The 21,694-nt window shown below is 40.6% G+C and overlaps 2 protein-coding genes across 2 annotated transcripts in view; both read left to right on the top strand.

Moving 5' to 3' along the window:
• Positions 1-21,694, top strand: part of pacsin2 (protein kinase C and casein kinase substrate in neurons 2) — a 401,742-nt gene that overhangs the window by 18,253 nt on the left and 361,795 nt on the right. The window lies entirely within an intron of this gene.
• The window catches only part of LOC148969324 (protein NLRC3-like), a 52,160-nt gene that overhangs the window by 8,060 nt on the left and 22,406 nt on the right, over positions 1-21,694 (top strand). Inside the window, exons 2-6 of the mRNA XM_089126985.1 lie at positions 1,790-1,834; positions 1,920-2,042; positions 4,044-4,091; positions 4,478-6,284; positions 18,188-18,358. Coding sequence (XP_088983111.1) covers positions 1,810-1,834; positions 1,920-2,042; positions 4,044-4,091; positions 4,478-6,284; positions 18,188-18,358 — 2,174 coding nt within the window. The 5' untranslated portion in view covers positions 1,790-1,809. The remainder of the gene's footprint in view (positions 1-1,789; positions 1,835-1,919; positions 2,043-4,043; positions 4,092-4,477; positions 6,285-18,187; positions 18,359-21,694) is intronic.

The following is a 21,694-nucleotide window of genomic DNA, read 5'->3' as shown; positions in this document are numbered from 1 at the left end:
TTGACAGTAGGTTCGTAGAAAGCGAATAATATCCTGGTTGAGACGTTCAGTTTGTCCGTTAGACTGCGGATGGTACCCGGAAGTGAGACTAATGTTGACGTTTAGACAAAGGCAGTCCACACTCTGGACGTGAACTGAGGACCTCTGTCTGATACAATGTCTTCCGGTAATCCGTAGAAACGGAACACTTGGTTGCACAGGAGTTTGGCGGTTTCGAACGCAGTGGGAAGCTTGGTGAGTGGAACTAATCGACAGGCTTTGGAAAATCTGTCTACGATGGAGAAGATGGTGGTGTAACCTTGAGAATTGGGGAGATCGATGATAAGTCGTGTTTCTTTATAAAAAGTAACAGATGATCGGTTTACCTGAACTGAAGTGCAGCGATCTGTCACGTCACATTTAGGCTGTAAGCTCCAAAACGGTATTTTTTTGTCTGAATTGCGTAATAAAATGGACATAACCTGAGAGCTGATATTTGTTTCATCAACAGTAACCTACTCTGTAGTCTGTCGGTCTCAGTGTCCTCTTTGCTCTGTGATTTTTCTTTGCGTGAGAGAATGGATGTGTGGCACGAGAGGATGAAGGTAGAGCAAAACTCGAGAGCACGTAGATGTGAATTTGAGAACTTGAACAATAAATATTTGTACTTGTTCACTAAAATTTACACTCACAGCTCCAATGCGAAAACTTGTAAAATACAAATCTGAAGTTGAATGATGAAATTTGCACTTGAGACAGGGGCAGATCTAGAAAACAAATCACGGGGTGGCAAGCTGGGTCAGGGATCATTTCTGGGGTGGTGAATGTTTATAACGGGGGTGCGCAAGTTTTGCTTGATCGCATGTGTAAACAAGCCTACATCATGTCCTCATACAGTGAAAAGCTGAAAACACCACGAGCGTCACGTTTGCTACGCTTCAGTGTGTGTGTAGTAGAGCCGCATTGAGTGCTCATTTCCAGAGACGCGCAGAACAACTGCAGTCTCTTTGAGCTTTAATATTCACAGACACTAGTCCATATCGAGATTTGATTCATTGTACAGCTCTACTTTTGATTTATTCATTCAAAACATGACGTATACCTGAGTATCACGTAGACTACACCACAGGGTAGATGGATGTTTATGTCATTTCAGGTGTATTTTGTGAGTGTTATTTCAGTCGAACTGTTTATGCAGTTTTAAGTTGTTTTCTTTCCAGAAGTACCACTACCGTATTATAGTTATTGGTGATGTTGACTTATTTGCTTTGTTCTTTATTATTGCACACAATAAGAGGCGACAAATTGTACTTTTATATTTCCTTTATTTTGGGGTGAACAATTTGCTGTGTGATCCAAAGATATACTGGCACTGTATTTTGTTTTATTGTGGGTCTTCTGCCCTATGAACAGTAAAAGAAACATAAACTCCTAACTAATTATAAGGAATAAATACAAACCCCACTTATATTTGTTGGTCCTTTGTCATTTTCATGCGGCCACATATCCTGAAGATTATCTACCTATAGGCCCATTGCAAATCTTACAGCAATATCTGTGCAAATATTCATGTTTTTATGCTGTTTCTATGTTATTTTGGAGATTTAATGTAAAGTATTACGATATCAAAATATATTTAAAACTTTACCGTTTATCGCGATTACCAAAAAAAATGACCAATAATAATAATAATAAGTATATTTTTAAATCGATTGATTGACAGCACTTATACTCTGCTCTTTTTTTGTGTTTTTGGGAAGTGTCTGATAACATACAATCCATTAAAGACATTTGTGTTCTTGTCCAACAGCTGTAAGTAAGTAAAGGACAATGGCTTCTGACAACAAAAAAGGAGGTAATAGTGATAAAAGAAAAATAATATCAGAAATGTTAAAGTTGTGATTTAAGCACTGTAATTAATCTCTCTTTCTGTATTCCAGTCCAGATGAGCAGCAGTGTTGATGTGAAAGCTGAAACAGGAGCAACTGTAAACGCTCCTGTACTCGCTGGAAACACCATCAGCACAGTGAACTTCAACTACAGCTCAAACACTGCGGGAAATGGTAATGTAGTGTATACACAATAATGACCGTAACACAATTTCTATAATAAAAATATAATATAATTAAAGCTGCAAGCAGCGATGGGCGGGCCCTCGCACCTGTAGCACGTCGGGGTCTGAGGCGGCCGCGTTTCATTTTCTGCAGCTCAGCCAGTGCGGCTGTGCATTTGCCACACTGCTTCGTTAAAGGCCACTTCCTGTTGCCAGCAGGTGGCGCTATGACTGTGGGTGAATGTCGGCATGTAGATTTGATCAGGGCGGGACTCTTGTCAAATGTGTTAAATTTCGTGCAGATCTGGGCATTTACAGCCAAGTTACTACAACTTCCTGTTTCATGGCGAATCATCGACGCCACGGACACGCCCATCGACGAAAACGCGCAGATAGCACAACTTTTCATCGTCAATGCCTTTAGAAGGCACAGCAGAAATTTGAAGGCGATCCGACTAAAGCCCTAGGAGGAGTTAGTTAAAGTACGTAATGAGTAAATCATCCAAAAATGGCGGTAAAATTAGAAATGGCTGACTTCCTGTTGAGTTTAGGGCATCGCTCCAAGAGACTTTTCTGTGCGTCTGGACATGGTAGATGTACCACAGAAATTTCGTACATGTCGGTCAAACATGCGACGGGGGCTGCTTCGTTAAATGTCACTTCCTCTTGCCACTAGGTGGCGCTATGAATGTGGGTGAATGTCGGCATGTAGATTTGTTCAGGACGGGACTCTTGTCAAATGTGTAAAATTTCGTGTAGATCTGGGCATTTACAGCCAAGTTACTACAACTTCCTGTTTCATGGCGAATCATCGACGCCACGGACACGCCCATCGACGAAAACGCGCAGATAGCACAACTTTACATCGTCAATGCCTTTAGAAGGTACAGCAGAAATTTGAAGTTGATTCGACTAAATCCCTAGGAGGAGTTCGTTAAAGTACGGAGTGTGTAAATCGCCCCAAATCGGTCGCCGAATTCAAAATGGCGGACTTCCTGTCGAGTTTAGGGTATGGGTTCTTGAGGCTTTTTTGTGCGTCTGGTCATGGTAGATGTACCACAGAAATTTCGTACATGTCGGTCAAACAAGCGGCGGGGGCTGCTTCGTTAAAGGTCACTTCCTGTTGCCAGCAGGTGGCGCTATGACTGTGGGTGAATGTCGGCATGTAGATTTGTTCAGGGCGTGACTCTTGTCAAATGTGTAAAATTTCGTGCAGATCTGGGCATTTACAGCCAAGTTAGTACAACTTCCTGTTTCATGGCGAATCTTCGACGCCACGGACACGCCCATCGACGAAAACGCGCAGATAGCACAACTTTACATCATCAATGCCTTTAGAAGGCACAGCAGAAATTTTAAGTCGATCCGACTAAATCCCTAGGAGGAGTTCGTTAAAGTACGGAGTCTGTAAATCGTCCAAAAATGGCCGCCAAATTCAAAATGGCGGACCTCCTGTCGAGTTTAGGGTATGGGTTCTTGAGGCTTTTTTGTGCGTCTTGATATGATACACGTCCCCACCAAATTTCGTGCATGTAGGTTGAACGTGGACGAGGGGCTAATTTTTTCCAATTTTCTAGGTGGCGCTAGCGTGCCATTTTGCCCCGCCCATCTGCGAAACCCACAAAATACGAAATTTTTCACCAATCCTGACATGCGTGCCAAATTTGGTGAGTTTTTGAGCATGTTGCGGCCCCGAAAATGGCACTTACTTTGCAGAAAAAAGAAAAAAAAAAAAAAAAAAAAAAAAATAACCCTAACAGTTTCAATAGGGTCCTCGCACTGTTAGTGCTCGGGCCCTAATTATATAATATAGTAACAGGACTTTCTGAGGCACACTATTAACAATCATATATGAAATAATGCTTGCTGTGAATCCTATTCATAAGGAAGTTTAGTGTGTAGCCATATTGTTCAGAAATGCTGTAGGTACTTGTCACTTTATTCTTCTGTGTAACTGTATCTATTGTCTCTTTCCTTTGTATAAATGTTCTTATTTTCTCTTTCCTCACAGAGCCACAAAAAACCTTGGCGAAGGAGAAACTAGAGAAACAATTAAAAGGTGCAACCATCATTTCTTCACTATAGAGGTCTTAAAGGATTTAGACATGTTGGATGTATTTTGAAGAGAACTGTCAAAAACTTTTGATAAAGTTGTGGGGCGTTTAATTCACATTTGTAGTGACAGTTAACGTTAGCCCTAACTGTAACCCAACCCTTGACCCAAAAGCTAACTCTAACCCCTATAATCCTAACCCTTCAGCAAACCCATAACTCAGCTCATTAGCAGTAAATGTGGGAATCGGCCCGAACAAAGTGTAGTCACAGTAAATCCATAGTCTTGTATTAAATTACAGCACATAGTAAAGGCACATAATAAAAAGTGTGGCCTAAAAATAAAACTCTTTTTGCCTGTAATTTAATTTGCTTACGTTATTTTTAAAACAGAGGATTTGCAAAAGTTTTTGCAAAAACACAAAACCAGCATGCAGGAGAAAGCTAAATGTATTTCTGAGGGCAACAGGAAAACTACAGCAGATCTCAAAGCGGTTTACACAGACCTGTTCATCACAGAGGGAGATATGGAAAAGGTCAATCAGGAACATGAGGTTCTGAAGATTGATGATGCTTTCAAGAAAAAACAAACACAGGACAAACCAATCAAATGCAATGATATTTTTACTGCATTGAAGAAAACTGATGAGAAAAAGATTGTGCTGACAAAGGGCGTCGCTGGCATTGGAAAAACTGTCTCTGTGCAGAAGTTCATCCTGGACTGGGCTGAAGGAAAAGCCAATCAGAATATAGACTGTGTGTTCCTGCTCCCATTCAGAGAGATTAATTTGATGAAAGATGAAGAGTTTAGTCTCCATAAGCTTCTGCTGAAATTTTATTCTGAACTGAAGGACCTGGAGGAATCAGAGTTATATAAGGGATGCAAGCTAGCATTTATATTTGATGGACTTGACGAGAGTCGGTTGCCTTTGGATTTTAAAAATAAAAGATCATTAAACACCGTTGAGGAAGAGTCATCTGTAGACGTGCTGTTTACAAGTCTGGTCAAAGGGACTCTGCTTCCATCAGCTCTTGTCTGGGTGACCTCACGACCAGCAGCAGCCAATCAGATCCCTCCTCGGCATGTGGGTTTGTTCACAGAGGTGAGAGGATTCACTGACCCGCAGAAGGAGGAATACTTCAGAAAGAGATTCACAGATGAGACTGTGTCCTCCAGAATCATCTCACACATTAAGACGTCTCGTACTCTCTACATCATGTGCCACATTCCCGTCTTCTGCTGGATCACGGCCAAAGTCCTTCACAATATTCTCATCAAGAACAATACAGAGAACATCAGCACAACACTCACTGAAATGTACATTCACTTCCTGAAGATACAGATGAGCATGAAGAGCCAGAAGTACGATGAACAAGAAGAAAGAGATTTTTCAAAGCTCTTACAGTCAAACAGAAACATTATATTAAAGTTGGCCAAGCTAGCGTTTGAACAGCTGAAGAAGGAAAACGTTGTGTTCTATGAAAAAGATCTGAAATCATGTGGTATTGATGTGAGTGAAGACTCTGAGTTCACAGGAATGATCGCTGAGATCTTTAAGGAGGAAGATGGATTTCGTGAGTCAAAGATCTTCTGCTTTACACATCTGAGTGTCCAAGAGTTTCTTGCTGCAGTGCATGTGTTCCTCTGTTACCTGAACAAGAACATGCAGGAGCTTCAGTTCTTCTTTCATGAGCCTAAAGAGGATATCACATTACATGAGCTACTGCAAAAGGCTGTTGATAAAGCCATCGAGAGTAAGAGAGGACATCTGGACCTCTTCCTGCGGTTTCTGATGGGCATTTCACTGGAATCCAGTCAGAAACTGCTCAAAGGCCTGATCACAGACACTGAAGACAAGACAGACACTGAAGACACCACAGAGAGCATCAGACGAACAACTGGATACATTAAACAAAGTCTAGACTGGGACATCTCAGAGGACATCTCAGATGAAGCTTCAGTCAACCTATTTCACTGCTTACTTGAGCTGAAAGATAATTCATTATATGAGGAAATCCAGAGATACCTCGGTCCAGAGGAAGATCCAGAAAGAGAACTCTCCTCTTCAATGTGCACAGTGCTGGTCTACACACTGCTGATTTCAGAGAAGGTGCTGGACGAGTTCGACCCAAAGAGGTTCACTTCATCAAGGAACTACAAGAGACTCATTCCAGCTGTGAGATGCTGCAGAAAAGCCCTGTGAGTAATTACACAATTTCACAACAATTAAAAGATAAAATACAGTTCAGTGAAATATCTTGTCAACTCCACATACTCAGGTTTTGCTTTCTCATTCGCTGATTCACTGTGTATGAAAAGGTGTCTCATAACTAGAGCATCTTGCAGACACTTTCCCCTGTGTGTCCTGTAGTGTGAATGAACCAGTGATGTTTTCTCTAAACAGACGAGGTAGACAAAGCCTCCTAAAAAAAACTTCATGACAAAATAATCAACAGAAAAAAATCAGGGTCCACACAATTTTGTGAAGTACTTTTTCAGTCATTAATATTTAAATAATACCTGCATATCCTCTAGAAAGTTTTATAGTTATCCTCATATAGTTTAAATCATTTTCATTCTTTTGAACTGTTTGTTTCAATTCACATGTTTAAAATCACTGAAATAAGGTCATAAAACCCACATAAACATTTGTTCACTGGACTTGAACAAAGTCCTCAATTTTCCTTATACAAGATTATTAACCCTAACCTTAATCATAATGAAAAATTACGATGCTTGGAAAGCGATATTTTCAGATAATGTCGTCCTCTGGCGTTTCACATAAAGGAAGACGAGTGGCACAAAAGAACATTTCCAGAGATTTTCCAGTTGTTGTTTTTTATAAACTGTCACTTTCATAAAAAAATTAAAAAATAATTAAAAACCTAAAAAAAAAACGTGTAGCCTCCGAATAAACAATAGTTTTAATGGCGAGGGCTTAGGCCGGAGACACACTGGCTGTGTGGCGAAAGCGTCTCGTAAGTGTGGCATGTCCGTTTTTATTTCGGCTCCCATGTTAACCGATTAGTAGCCTGACTTCGTCATACTCATATTGCTGTCGGAATATGAGTCTGAAACTCCTCCGTATGGCTTTGATTATGAGGCGTGTCTTAACCAAACCAGGAAAAAAAACAACTCTGCACTCAATTGGATAATCGGTAAACCTACAACCAATCAGAGCAACGCAGTAAGTCAGCTACTTTGCATGCAGTTGTCAACTACAGAACTTAATCAGGGTGGCTACAGGTATAACTAATTTAAATTTAAGACTTTTTAATACCACTTCTAAATTAAATTTAAGACCAAACTTACGATGGAAATATAAATTAAAACTGAAAATACACAGTAATATTTCCAAGTAAACACACTGTCTGTTCAAAAATATGGTGAAATGACAATAACCAATTGTCAATTGCGTACGTGCGGTCGCCTGTGGTGAAGTACAGTGGAGTGAAAAGAAATATAGTAGGCATTTTTATAAATGTCTTAAGCCTTGTATGTTTTAAATAATAAAGTATATTAATAAAGGCTTAGATTTAATTTACTAAAGGCATTTAACCAGTTTATTTGTAGTGTACTGATAATAGTTTCATATAATTCGTTTGTTAATTAAACAAATAAAAGAAAAAAAAGACTGAGATGTTTGGTTATTGTACCTTTTAATTAATAAATTAAAATTAATTTGCTATATTTCAGATCAATATATTTATTTTCCTTAATTTTAATTAACTCTAACTTTATTCTCATCATAATAATTATAAATAATTGATTTCCATATAAAATAATACTACAAACACTTAAAAATAAACAGATTAGTGCCCTGTTTTGAGGACAAGAAATGAAAACCAATGCGATATGATGAATGTCCAAAAGATGGAACTCTGTAAAGGCCACCTAGTGTTCAGTATTGTTCATGACATGTTGATATACCTTTAAGATGACTTCTTCTATGGCGTTCGTTATTGTATGCGTGATGTTATGTGAGCGTGCACGCGCAGTGAGATTGAGAATGTTCGCGCAAAGAGGAAGATGACCGCTCTATCGCGGGTTTGTTTTATTATAATGCGTTTACTTCCACTTTGTAGCGTTTTACAGAGTGTTTTCTTTAACCTGTTAACATCCGCTCTTTCGACATGTATGTGAAGAGTGTGCTTAACTGAAAGAAAGCAACTATATAAGGACTCGTGGAACTACCAGTTCGTTTGTACTGTCTCTCCTATTCTTCATCTGGGCAGACTTCAAACTCTGACAGATGTTACAACACACAGACAGGGGTTGGATAAATGTGTTTTAATGCGAGTATAGGCCTACACAAATATAAGTAAACACTTTGCAGACTGAATGTTGTCCTGTATGAACAAAATGACGGATGTTTTTCATGTCTCCACTGTTCGATCGCACCCGCGTGTCTCTAACACAGGTTACGTTACCTTGTAGAAAATATTGGACCTGGCTGGCAGAACGATTGCCTTTGCCTGCATCTTTGCGGTGACATGACAAACATATTTAAGACCTATCCAATCTGAATTTAAGACAATTTAATACTTTTTAAGGCCTTATTTTTAAGAAAATTGATTTAAGACTTTTTAATACTTTTTAATCATGTAGGAAGGACGGCAAAAATATCTTTCCGATCGACAAATGCCTTGATTGCAGTTCTCTGTTTGTCTATTAAAAGGAATGCGCTGTTGATTTATTTTACAAAAGACGCGACAGCGGAATCTATACATCTCAATTCTCCAGCTGCAGTCATCTTTGACAAGCGCTCTCGCATCTGTCCATCATCGTATAAAGCCCGCCCTGGCAATTTGATTGGCCCGATCATTTTTTTACTGATCATAATTACTCCTCAATGACAATCGAGTCCAGACCGAACTTCCCGGCCAAAAAATGTTGTGGGCGGAGTTCGGGCTGGCATCCAGACTAACAGATTAGAGGTGTGTTCAACATCGCCTGCGGCTGGATGCAACCGATCGGCGAGAACAGCCGCGTGCAGGCGGGGAGGAGCTGCAAACGGAGATTTTTGCAGCTTCGTCTGACAATTTCTGGTTCCCGTAGTGACGGCTCACGTGGTGTTTGCATGCTTATACCACAGCTGAAGTGAAATCAATGCAACATTTGCCAAATAAACAGATATTTCAGACACATTTTCATTCAATACTTTACTGCTTCATAGAGCATCTGTTTGAACTAGAATAAAGTTCAAAATAAACCTATAATCAATGACGTGGAGTCAACGTTTTTTAATCAGTTTTATTTTGATAAACATGATAAACATGACACAATATAACATTGCGACTACATGAAAAGACTGTTAACTGTTATAGAAAACTGATTTGTGAGCTTAAGTGGAACTAAATGTATGAGAATAAACACGAAATGCACGTGATCGTTGTCATGCGGTGAATCCGGCGAATCGTGGAACAGCTGTGACATCATCAGAGCTCGTGCAGCCGCTCTTGAGTAGCTGCGCTGGCTGAGTCCTCTGGCTACTCTCGTATCGCTCTCGCGGTACTTTGATGGCATACATCACAGTCACGTGGAGTCAGCGCTGCATCAAGTCAGACAAAATTTCTAACCGGCATGCACTGTTTTAAGTCAGCCGCCGATCGGTCTGCGCAGAGCTGCATGAAGTTGAACAAGCCTTAGAGCTTGCACACTGCCTGCGTGACACGCGCGTCTCAGGCGTGGGAAACGCGTGCATGCTAGAAATGGAACCGATGCCTATTTTTCACGCGACACGCAAGCGTGTTGGAAGCGTTTCCTGGCAAAAAAAACAATAGGAAACAATGTGTCATTTTGTACATGAATACATATGAATAAATTACATTTTGATGTTTGATTCTAGGTTCTGAAGTCTAGGTTTTGACAAACATTCAGATATCAATGTAATTTAAACAAATAATAATAATAATAATTATCAGTTTTCAAATATTGCCATTATTTTTGCCTATATATAATTTCATGTCATTTTTATTTTTTTTTTTTTTAAACAATTGAGTCCTGGTGTCCACTACAGAGAACATAGCATAACATAAACATATCTTTTCTTTTTTTTCATTTGTTTCTTATGCTCATAACAATGTGATTACATGAAGAAGTAAAAAACTTTTGAAAAAAAAAAATGAAGTTCTGGGGCTCACGAGAATATAAAGATAAGTTAGACTAGAATAACAACATGTACAGTATGTCTTCGGGTAATGGTCCACCATCAGGCTAAATATAGGCTCTTTAAAGCTACACAAAATTTAAAAAATGTTATTGAAATAACAGGAGGTGGAGGTGGCGCTGCTCGGCGGCTGACACGCACACGGGAGCTCTGACTGTTTGGTGTTCGTTTGTTTGGTTAAATGTTTGTTACGCTGTTTTAACTTCTTTCTTTTTAAATTGCGGATCTTCTATGTCAATTCGGGTTTCCGATTTGTTTGAATTGCTTCGAAACGCGGGCAACTGGATGTAAACAATGGACAACAGCATGGCTTGTTTGGAACTCTTCCTGGTGATCACTCTACTCTCTCTACTTGTGGCAAACGCTGAGCCATCTACGATATCTTATGGCAGACATCAACTTCTTCAGCTGGGCTTAGCAACGCAGCTGCAGTGGACACCTCCAATAGACTTTCCCTTGGAATGCCTACGTCCAACTGAACAGCGATCTGACAGGACAAAGAGAAAGCGCGGTTCGAGGGGAGGAATTAAACGCCGCGTTCGTGCAAGGGGATTTAAACCCCCACTTCCAACTATAGTCCTCTCAAATGTGAGATCGCTAAGGAACAAATTAGATGAACTCCATGCCTCTACGCAATACAGGTATGAATACAGAGAGAGTTGTCTGTTATGTTTTAGTGAAACTTGGCTAAACAACTCAGTGAATGACGACAGTCTTTCCCTTCCTGGCTTTGGTACACCGTTGAGACTTGATAGAGATAAACAAGCCACGGGAAAGTCGATTGGTGGAGAACTATGTATGTATATTAACAACAAGTGGTGTAGACACCATATCGTGAGACACACCTTCAATTCCCCAAACTTAGAATTGCTATCAGTTTCCCTAAGACCTACTTATTTACCACGAGAGTTTGGGCAACTATTTGTTTGTCTAGTGTATATTCCCCCTGATGCAAACTACAAAGAGGCTGCAGACGCGATATATCACCATATACAAGCACTAGAGACAGCGTCACCAGATACTCCCAAACTTATTCTGGGTGATTTTAACAGCTGCTCTTTGTCATCTGTATTACCTCAATACCAGCAATATGTGAAGTGTGCCACACGTGGATCAAAAATAATTGATTTATGCTATGGAAACATAAAAAATGCCTATAAAGCAGTGAACAAAGCAGCGATTGGCGGATCTGATCATAACGTGGTTTTTCTGTTGCCCTCTTATCAACAAAAATTGAAAAGGGAAAAATCTAAAATGACATCGGTGCGTTTGTGGGATGATAACAGTGTGACAGCTCTTCAAGGATGTTTTGACTGCACTGATTGGAGCGTTTTTGATTGTGCAGATCTTGACGAGCATGCGGATGTTGTCACGTCATATATTAATTTTAGTGTGGACAATGTGACCGCGACAAAACGCGTGAAACAATTTGCTAATTCAAAACCATGGATTACTTCAGAAATTAAAAAAACTGTTAGTGGAGAAAGAAAGAGCATTTAAAGAAAATGATCGATGTGGAGGGGAGCTGATTCAGAAGGAAATACAGAAGAAAATTAAACAGGCAAAAAGACATTATAAAGATAAAATTGAAAGACATCTTCAGGAAAATAATTCGCGCATGGCATGGAGGGGCATAAAAACTATCATAGGTCAAAACCACCACTCTAATACTATGGTACATTCAGTCGAGCAAGCAAATGCCATGAATGAACACTTTGCACAATGGGAGAATGCTGTGCCAGCAAATCCAATCAGCCTTGAAGGAAGTGCAAGTGTCTCAATCAGGGTAAGCTGTGAGGAAGTGGGGAGGATCTTCTCCCACATCAAGATTCGGAAAGCTGCTGGCCCGGACAGGCTGGAAGGCACTATCCTTAAGAGCTGTAAAGAACAATTGAGCCCAGTGTTCAGAGGGTTGTATCAGAAATCACTCGACACACACAAAGTCCCAAATATTTGGAAGACTGCAGAAATTGTGCCATTTCCTAAGAAACTCAAACCAGATGGACAGAATGATTTTAGACCAGTAGCACTTACTTCAGTTGCTATGAAATGCTTTGAGCGGATCCTTTTAACTCATCTTAAAGAACAAACCAAAAAACACATGGATACATTACAGTTTGCCTATAAAGAGAAAAGAGGTGTGGAAGATGCAGTAGCAACGCTCCTAAATGGAATTTATAAACATCTTGACACTCCTGCCTCTTATGTTCGCATCTTATTTGCAGACTTTTCCTCAGCTTTTAACACTGTTCAGCCAAACATGTTACTAGAGAAGCTGACATTTATGGGTGTAAACCTTAATCTGGTAAAGTGGATTCAGGACTTTTTAACAGGCAGACTACAATTTGTAAGAGCGGGTCATAGCCAGTCAAAAATCATTACGACAAATATAGGATTGCCACAAGGATGTGTTTTATCACCTTTGTTATTTATTCTGCATACAAATGATTGTGTCAGCCATCATTCCAAATGCACATTGATTAAATTTGCAGATGATGTTGCCTTGGTTGGGCTTTTAACAGATAATGATCAGGACTATAGATCTGAGATTGACCAATTTTATGAATGGTGTTGTGGAAATTCACTATTTTTAAACATTTCAAAAACAAAAGAAATGGTCATAGATTTTAGAAAAAAGCCCCTTCCATTGCAACCGGTTACTATTAATGAGATAGTTATTGAGACTGTGAATGAGTATAAGTACTTGGGTACCATTATTGATCATAAACTCACTTGGTCGGCGAACACATTAGCAAGATACTCAAAAGCACAGCAATGGCTCTTTTTTTTAAGAAAATTGTGCAGTTTTAATGCAGAGAATAGTACCCTGACACTGTTCTATTTGACTTTTATTCAGAGTGTGGTGACTTTTGCAATCCAGTGTTGGGGGGGAGGTCTTTCTATCCAGAACAGGAACATGCTGGATAAGGTGACAAAAACGGGTAGGAAAATCATTAGATCCGATGTGAAAAGCGTCACAAATCTTACTGACCAGTATACCCTCAAGTTGGCACTGAGGATTCTGGAGGATCCATTGCACCCACTTCACACAGAATTTTCCCTCCTCCCCTCTGGAAGTAGATTTAGAATGCCCCGAACTAAAACTAAACGACACATCACTTCATTTGTGCCTAGGAGCATTCAACTACTTAACGAATCAGTTATGGGCACATGAATTTATTTTGAATGTGCATTATTGAATATGTATCTATTTATTGATTCTTTTAAGTTGTGGAATATTTTAGAGGGTTTTTTTTTTTTTTTTTTTTTTTGAAGGGTATTACTGAATATATATATTTATTTACTGATTTCTTAAGTGGTCAAATTGATATATTCCATGTCACTTTTGCCTTTATTCTTCTTTTATTTATGTTTATTCTATGTTTTTTGTGGTTATGTTTATTATGGTTCCCATGAGTGTATAACAAATTCCCCTTTGGGGCAATAAAGGTTTCATTCATTCAAATAAACAGACAGCCTGAGCCAACTTCCATATTTTTCAGATTTTGGAAGATGTGTGGTAACAGTTGAAATTGTTGTCGTAAAGGCAAGAGCAACACACCGCAAATCCAAATGTAGACGGTCCCTCTATGTCACCTAGCAGCAGCAGCGCTTCTGGTCAGACACACTTCTGATGTGCAAAGACACAGAAAACGCGATGCAGCCGCCACACAGCTGACACGCTACAGAAACACCACGCTCACGCCACGCAGCCAGTGTGTCTCCGGCCTTAGTTAGGCTGACCTGCGAGTTTACGCACCACGGGTTTCAGATTCGACAAAAAGCCACATCATCTCTTCAAACACTCAATGCCAGTGGCCCTCATTTATCAATCTTGCGTAGAAACGGGTGTATATGTTGGCGTAAGATTATGCTTACACTCCTCTCACCGCCTGATTTATGAAGATGTGCGTACCTTTGAAATCCAGGTGTACGCAATGCCTGCCCTTAATAAATCCCGCGGCCGAAAACGATCGTCATTAGAAGAACACGCCCCTAAATATTCAAATCTCCGCTCCCTTCACACCCTCATTTTACGCCATGGACACACGGAAGACGGCAAAGAAGAGAAACTTCTCCGACGTGGAGCTGAAATGACCTATCACAATGCATTATTTTACAGCACGTCTTTTGAATTAGCATTTAATTTCGAATCATGTCACATGTATAATAGTGATGATGAAGATGTGATGTGAAGTACCATTCATTCACATTAATAATTGCATGACAATTTGTAATATATTCTTCTTATTATTATGATTTGTATTAATGATGCTTATTGTTATTTAGAAGAAGGATGTCGCTATTATTATTTGTATTATTATTATCATTTAAAAGAAGAAGAAGAACATATTTTTTTATTATTTTGTCAGTCTGAATTATTTTTTGGTCATTGAAAGCCTTTCATTACCGAACCCAGTCCGTGCGCACCTGAATTAAATTAAACATTGAAGTTCACGTTACACAAAAATAAACACTGAAGTTTATAATTACTATGTTGTTGGGTTTTTTTTGTTTGTTTGTTTTACAGTGGGTCATATATCATATCTTTTAGTTTGCCAGTGCGTTTTGTGGTGTTAGGAATTTTTCTGCGCATTTCCTCACTAACTCAAAACGTGCGTACACCACCTCCTGAGCTGGTGTAGGATTCAAGCGTGCCGTACGCCCACGTCCATATTGATAAATCTCAAACTCACCGTGGTTTTGAGTGTACGCAAGGTGTACGCTGGAAATTTGGTGTACGCACTTTTGATAAATGAGGGCCAGTGTGTGGATGCATGGGCTGACTATAACATTAGGAAGGAGGATGGCTGAACACCCAGAATGCTTTGAGTGAAGGGCATGTAAAAGCAGTTCAGGAAAATAGGGAATACCTGCGAGAAGTTGTTGAATCATTGTGAAAATTGCAGAAAAAGGTCACAGAGAAGCAGAGACTTCTGTCACCCGAGGCAACTTTATCGAGGTGTTGCGTCTTATCGGCAAGTTTGACAACGCCGTTGGAGAAAAACACTTGAAAATACCCAAAATGCAAAATACCCACACCATGATATACAAAACGTTAATTGAATTAATGGGGAATATGGACTAAATAAGTGGCGAGATTGAAGAGGCTTTACGCCGGTTTCACACTGTGCGCGTCATCAGTGTGTATGGTGCAGCACACACACGTGTTGCTTTCACACTGTCAGCGTTTGTTGCGCGAGATAGACTTGACCCTCCCTTCGCCACCAAAACATTTTTCTATGACCCTCCAAAATGATTGTGAAAAAGGCATGACCCTCCCCGATCATGTATTGATTACTTCTGTACTGGACTGCGCATGGCAAAGATGTTCAGATATCTCTATGCCTAGTAGACCTACACCAGGCGTTCATTAAAAAGGGTCCTGTACAGGGCTGTACAGTGCGACATATATCTACCAAAAGATTGGTCTGTGCGCTGAATAAATGTGCCACTGCAGCACGCGTGAGATACAGTTTTATAAACTCTGTTACTTGTGTTTGTTCTCAGACATGATAACAGATGTTTTATACTTGTGCTAATGCGATATCATGATTTTTGATCATGGATCATTTAATAGATGATAAACAAACTCATAGTAGGGGAATCATCCTGGTAGTAAAGCTTGGGGGGGACACTGCTGGAAAAAACAGCAATGCAAGTTTGAGAGGAACGCCTCCGACAAATCTCACGAGAATCACAACATGCTTTACGGCAACGACGTCACACACATCAACAACAACATATGAAGCATGAAGACACTTGCGCGCATTTCAGACGTGACACTCGACGATGGAAAAAGCAAAGAAAACGCGGTCGGTAGAGAATGAGCCTCTCTGCTCAACCCGTAAATTAATGCATCGATCCGCAAGTTTTGTTTGAGTTCTTTAATGGTCTAGTGGTAGATCTTTTGTGTCAGAGGTTACAGGTTATACGTGATTTTCTCTCTCATCAAAACTGAATATGTTTATCAGTGGTTACAGTCTATATCAAGCAGGGACACGTTTGTGTGCATTTTATTTTGTGATTTCACTGGAATGAATAAAGTGTCTCTGCAACTGCGATAGATTGAAGAGCGCGTCTGAGTGAAGACTATGCGTGCGCCGCCACGAGAGACACGATGTATCCATGACACTGATAGCAGCATATTTAATGACAAAAATGCACACTATGCAAGATTTGTGCCTTAATATAACAGCTTCAAATGGGTATCAGGCTGTGAGTGCAGAGACGCTCTGCGTGAGTGGTATTTACGACAGTGACATTAAATACAAGTACTCCACTGTGACTCTAGGGGTCGCTGTTTGACAAAAACTGAATTCCTGCATAGTGTGCCTTTAAGTCTTAAGATTGAAAGTCCCAATACTGTAAAACTCAACGTACATCCACATCACATGTTAATACAGCGTTAGAATTACACTCACAGGACACTGCACGTATTTGCAATCAGAAAAGTTCATTATTTGCTCATGCTTTAAAGCTTTGCCGGGTAAACATTTTATTGGCGTTCTGTTCTGACATGATGCACTTTTTCTAAACACGTACTGAAGCGTGCGTGCACTGTCAAACAGCACCGAACTGGATTTTATCTTTTGCGTCTGATTTTTGTTGGGTCAGACCCATATGATAGCGATGGGGGCGAGACAGAGAGAGCTACATGGAAAAATATGCACCAAACAAGCCACCCTATTTTCCTTCGGTGGTCCTTTCCATAAATATCGAACGGTCCCTTATAGGGATGGGAATTGGGAATTCTCGAGTGGAACCGGTTCTAAGTTTTACGATCCATCGATATTGTATGCCCTCGACGTTAACGATTCCTCTTATCGATGCTCCTGCTCCTGACTCAACCATAGCATGTAGGGAATAGACTGTGAACTTACAACTGTCCCTGTTGTATTTTTTCACAACTGTCCCAAGCGAATTTTTGTACCGCCAAAGCCTGATTTGATCGGTGAGTAAAACTGTCTCTCTCTGTGATGAACCGCTGCGCTTGTGACAGTGCACATGTTAAAATGAACGAGCAGGGAGAGAGAGAGAGAGAGAGAGAGAGTACCCCGAACATGCGCGCGCACTCTCTCTCAGGCTTCACCGTCTCAAAACTAAGCGCTGTCTTGCTCTCTCTCTCTCCCTCGCACATATTAATCAAAATAATTGACACAATGGTAAGGTCAGGAGACTAAAGTTTCATGTGGAGCATTCGGAGATTTGTTTTTCCAGAATTACCGCTGGCCGTGAATTGTGCTAAAATAGTCCTCCATTGTCTTATCTTCTCTGAAAAGCGCTCCGCACATTCAGCTGACATAAACCACACTTCAAATAAACAAAAAAAAAAAAACGATCCAGGGATGAAATGTTTTCTTTGATGACACACATCTTGTGGGATGTCCCAACCGCCGGGATAATCACACAACGCGCACACGTCCGATGATGACACGTTCAATTCCCGAACTTATGACTCATTTGAACCGATTCGTTTTAATGAAGGGTTAGATCTTCCAACACTGAACTCACAAGACTTATAATCGTTGAATAACTAATCGTAAAACTTTTTAATAAGGTTCCATTTATTACATAAATAACATAAAAAGTGCAGTTTGCTTAATCAAGTGTAAGGTTTACAACAAATAAAACCACTTGTTTTTCCCCCTGAAAAAGCATATGACTACTTTTTCCCACACAGTGCTATCAGGAATCGATAAGAGAATCGTTAAAGAATCGAATCGATAAGCAGAATCGTTAGTGGCATTGATATCGATAAAATCTTATCAATTCCCATCCCTTGTCCCTTAGTTTGTTCAGGTGTATTTGATAAGAGTTTGAGCTAAACTCGGCCAGAAAGTGGATCTCAAGGGCCTGAGCTGAGAACCCCTGTTATAAACCCTACATGAAAAACACATTAATATTGCTGTTTGTTTTGTTCTCCACACAGGTTACATAGCTGTAAACTCACCGTTCAATCTTGTCGGAGTTTGTCTTCAGTTCTTCAATCCTCAAACGTCCTGAGAGAGCTGGACCTGAGTAACAATGACCTGCAGGATTCAGGAGTGAAGCTGCTTTCTGATGGACTGAAGAGTCCAAACTGTCAGCTACAGATACTGAGGTCTGAACTCAAATACTTGCATTTGATTTTATCTTGCATTAATTATGTAAAAATCACACTGCTAAGATGTATTCTGTATGCAATTATTGTGCATTGTGCTTTTTTTGTTCAGATGTGCCATGTGTAATTTCACTGCTCAGTCTTGTGAGAGTTTATCTTCAGTTTGACTTCAGTTACAACAGAGGATATAATGGGGATAAAGGAGAATTAATTTGTTACATTGATATAACACTTTTCTAGGTGCTGTCTATGAAGTAATATATCTAATAGACCAACGCTACTTTTGTGTCATCGAAGGGTAATGCCCCTTTTTGGGGGAAGACAAACGGATTCCCCTGAGAACAGAACTCGCTCTAGATCTGCAAAGTTTCTTGATAACAAAAATGGCACAGACATACACACTCTCTTTGCCGGCCGAGGACCGTGAGCGGTATTTAAAGAAACTACTGGATACGGGGTTACAGAGGTGTCCCTTTGAAACAGTCGAAAACTGGATTAATGACCCCACGCAGTGGCCAAATATGGACTATTCAGACATCTCCCACTATCTCATGGAATCACCAAGTAAGTAGTCTATTTTTTTGTAATTAACACACTCACAGTATGACAAACTAGACGATGAGGCCATATCACTTGGACCATATTTAGCTTGATTCAAGCTATTGACATAGTTTTGTTGTTGACTAGCTATACTAGTTAGAAAGACGACTCTGCTAGCTGCTACATGATTAGCTCAGTGCCGTACACTCTAAACCTTTTTACAATTTTCAAAGTCCTAGCACTTTCTAGACACAAGCAGAAACCAGCCAAGTCCACTTTAGTTTTTTTAGTAAAATCAGTTAACAGCCAAGGTAGCGTGCCCATTGAGAGCTAATCACATAATGTTAGCTGCTAGCAGCTTCGTCTTTCTAACTAGTATAGCTAGTCGACAACAAAACTATGACGCCATGTCAGTTGGATCATATTTAGCTTGATTTAAGCTATTGACATAGTCTAGTTTGTCATACTTCGAGTGTGTAATGACAAAAAATAGGCTACTTGGTGATTCCACGAGATAGTGGGAGATGTCTGAATAGTCCATATTTGGCCACTGCGTGGGGTCATTAATCCACTTTTCGACCGTTTCAAAGGGACACCTCTGTAACCCCGTATCCAGTAGCTTCTTTAAATACCACTCAAAGTCCTCGGCCAGCAAAGTGTATGTTCCTGCCATTTTTGCTATAAAGAAACTTTGCAGATCTAGAGCGAGTTCTGTTCTCAGGGGAATCCGTTTGTCTTCCATCAAAAAGGGGCGTTACCCTTCAATAACGCAAAAGTAGTATTGGTCTATTAGTGAATTAATTATATATATTTATATAGCTGTGGTGCGCAAACTGATAAGAGAAAAACGCGCAGTGGATCAAGCGCACGGCGGCACAGATGTGCGACCTGGTTGAGCGCAACCCTTTCACAGACATCAGTGGAAAGTTTGTTGTTCAGTCGGATATATAAATGGCACAATACAAATACAATGGCACAAACGTAGAACCTGTATACAAATACAAAACGAAGCAAGTATTTACTAACTTTAACTGAAGAGAGAGAGAGAGAGAGAGATAGCCCACTTCTACTGTATGCTCTTGGTTGCTGATCGTTCACTCAGCACACGTGTCATTTGGATTACAACTAAATCATATCTGTAAGTAAAACATGAACTGTTACGTGATTTATGTCTAACGAGTGGTTTTTTACATGATCACAAGAGATTTATAGGTCAAGAAATTTCATAAACGCAAACATCCGAAGCGCGCGCCCTGAAAGTGCCACTCACAGTGTGTGAATTGAATTATCTTTCATGTCTTGCGCTTTATTGGACAAATTCCCATAAAATTATTTAAAACATGCATCTTGGTGAGTATCCTGGTAAACATAGTTGGTTATATCTTTAATATGCGTCATCAAAGTAAACGCATGTACAGTACAACAGGCTCTCTTGGATGTGCATTCGGTCAGCAGCAGCCTAATAAAAGCCTAATGTTTCTGACTGTTAATCGAACTACAAACACAGTCATCACTCCCTGCTATTGACTGAATCACTTTAGTAACTTTATAAAAGATTCATCTATATTTAATTTATACAGTGATGAATAGGCATTTACATTTATTAATTTAGCAGACGCTTTTATCCAAAGCGACTCACAAATTGAGAACAATAGAAGCAGTTAAAGGGTAATTCCACTGGTGGAGACATGAATATGTAGTGAAAGTGGGTCATATATGTGTCACAGTCTTCGTCTGCACCGTCCTGTCTTGTCATCAGCACTACACTTCCCAGGATCCTCTTGTCTCCACACCTGAACTCACTCCCTCATCAGCCACCCGTTCAGCGTCCTGTATTCATCTGTTTCACCTGTTTTCACCTCGTTTAGTTTGATTCCTGTGTGTATTTAGTTCCTTCCCATTCAGTCTGTCTTTGTCGGTCGATGTTAATGTTACCCTGTGTTCCGCCTGCCTGTTTCCTGTTTATTTGGGAATAAACCTTTTGTATTGGAGCTTATCTGGACTCTGCCTGTTCCTTCTGCCTGAACCCGCACCCGTGACAGATCGACCGACCCCCAAAAAGGGATTAATATGGATTTAGCCGCTGTACAACTTCTCCTCCTGGAGCAGGAGGATCAATCCCTCGAGGCCCACACACAGAGGTATTTGGATTTGGTACCTCATGTTCACTATGATGTTACCAGCCTCTGTGTGTTCTTCCGGGCAGGCCTAAATGCTGAAACCCAGGCACGCCTGCCCGGAGACGGGCCTCGAGGGGACTTTGCGGCCTATGTGGAGTGGGTGCTGGTGTCATGTGGATCTCCCTTTACCCTGTATGACGTCACCAGCCCCACTCCATCGCTCGAATGCTCTCCAGAGACTGAATGCTCTTCACCGCTGGTTCCGTCCAGCTCTCCAGAGATTGAATGCTCTTCACCGCTGGTTCCGTCCAGCTCTCCAGAGATTGAATGCTCTTCACCGCTGGTTCCGTCCAGCTCTCCAGAATCTGAATGCTCTTCACCGCTGGTTCCGTCCAGCTCTCCAGAGTCGGAATGCTCTTCACTGCTGGTTCCGTCCAGCTCTCCAGAGACTGTATGCTCTTCATTGCTGGTTCCGTCCAGCTCTCCAGAGACTGTATGCTCTTCACTGCTGGTTCCGTCCAGCCCTCCAGAGACTGTATGCTCTTCACTGCTGGTTTCGTCCAGCTCTCCAGAGACCGTCCAGCCAGCGCCAGAGACCGTCCAGCCAGCGCCAGAGACCGTCCAGCCTGCCCCAGTGACCGTCCAGCCAGCGCCAGTGACCGTCCAGCCAGCGCCA

The sequence above is a fragment of the Pimephales promelas genome, chromosome 24 (assembly GCF_988280905.1).
Source record: "Pimephales promelas chromosome 24, fPimPro1.hap1.1, whole genome shotgun sequence".
In the NCBI taxonomy this organism is placed as follows: domain Eukaryota; kingdom Metazoa; phylum Chordata; class Actinopteri; order Cypriniformes; family Leuciscidae; genus Pimephales; species Pimephales promelas.
Note: the sequence above shows the minus strand (reverse complement) of the source record. Positions and strands in the feature narration are given on the sequence as shown.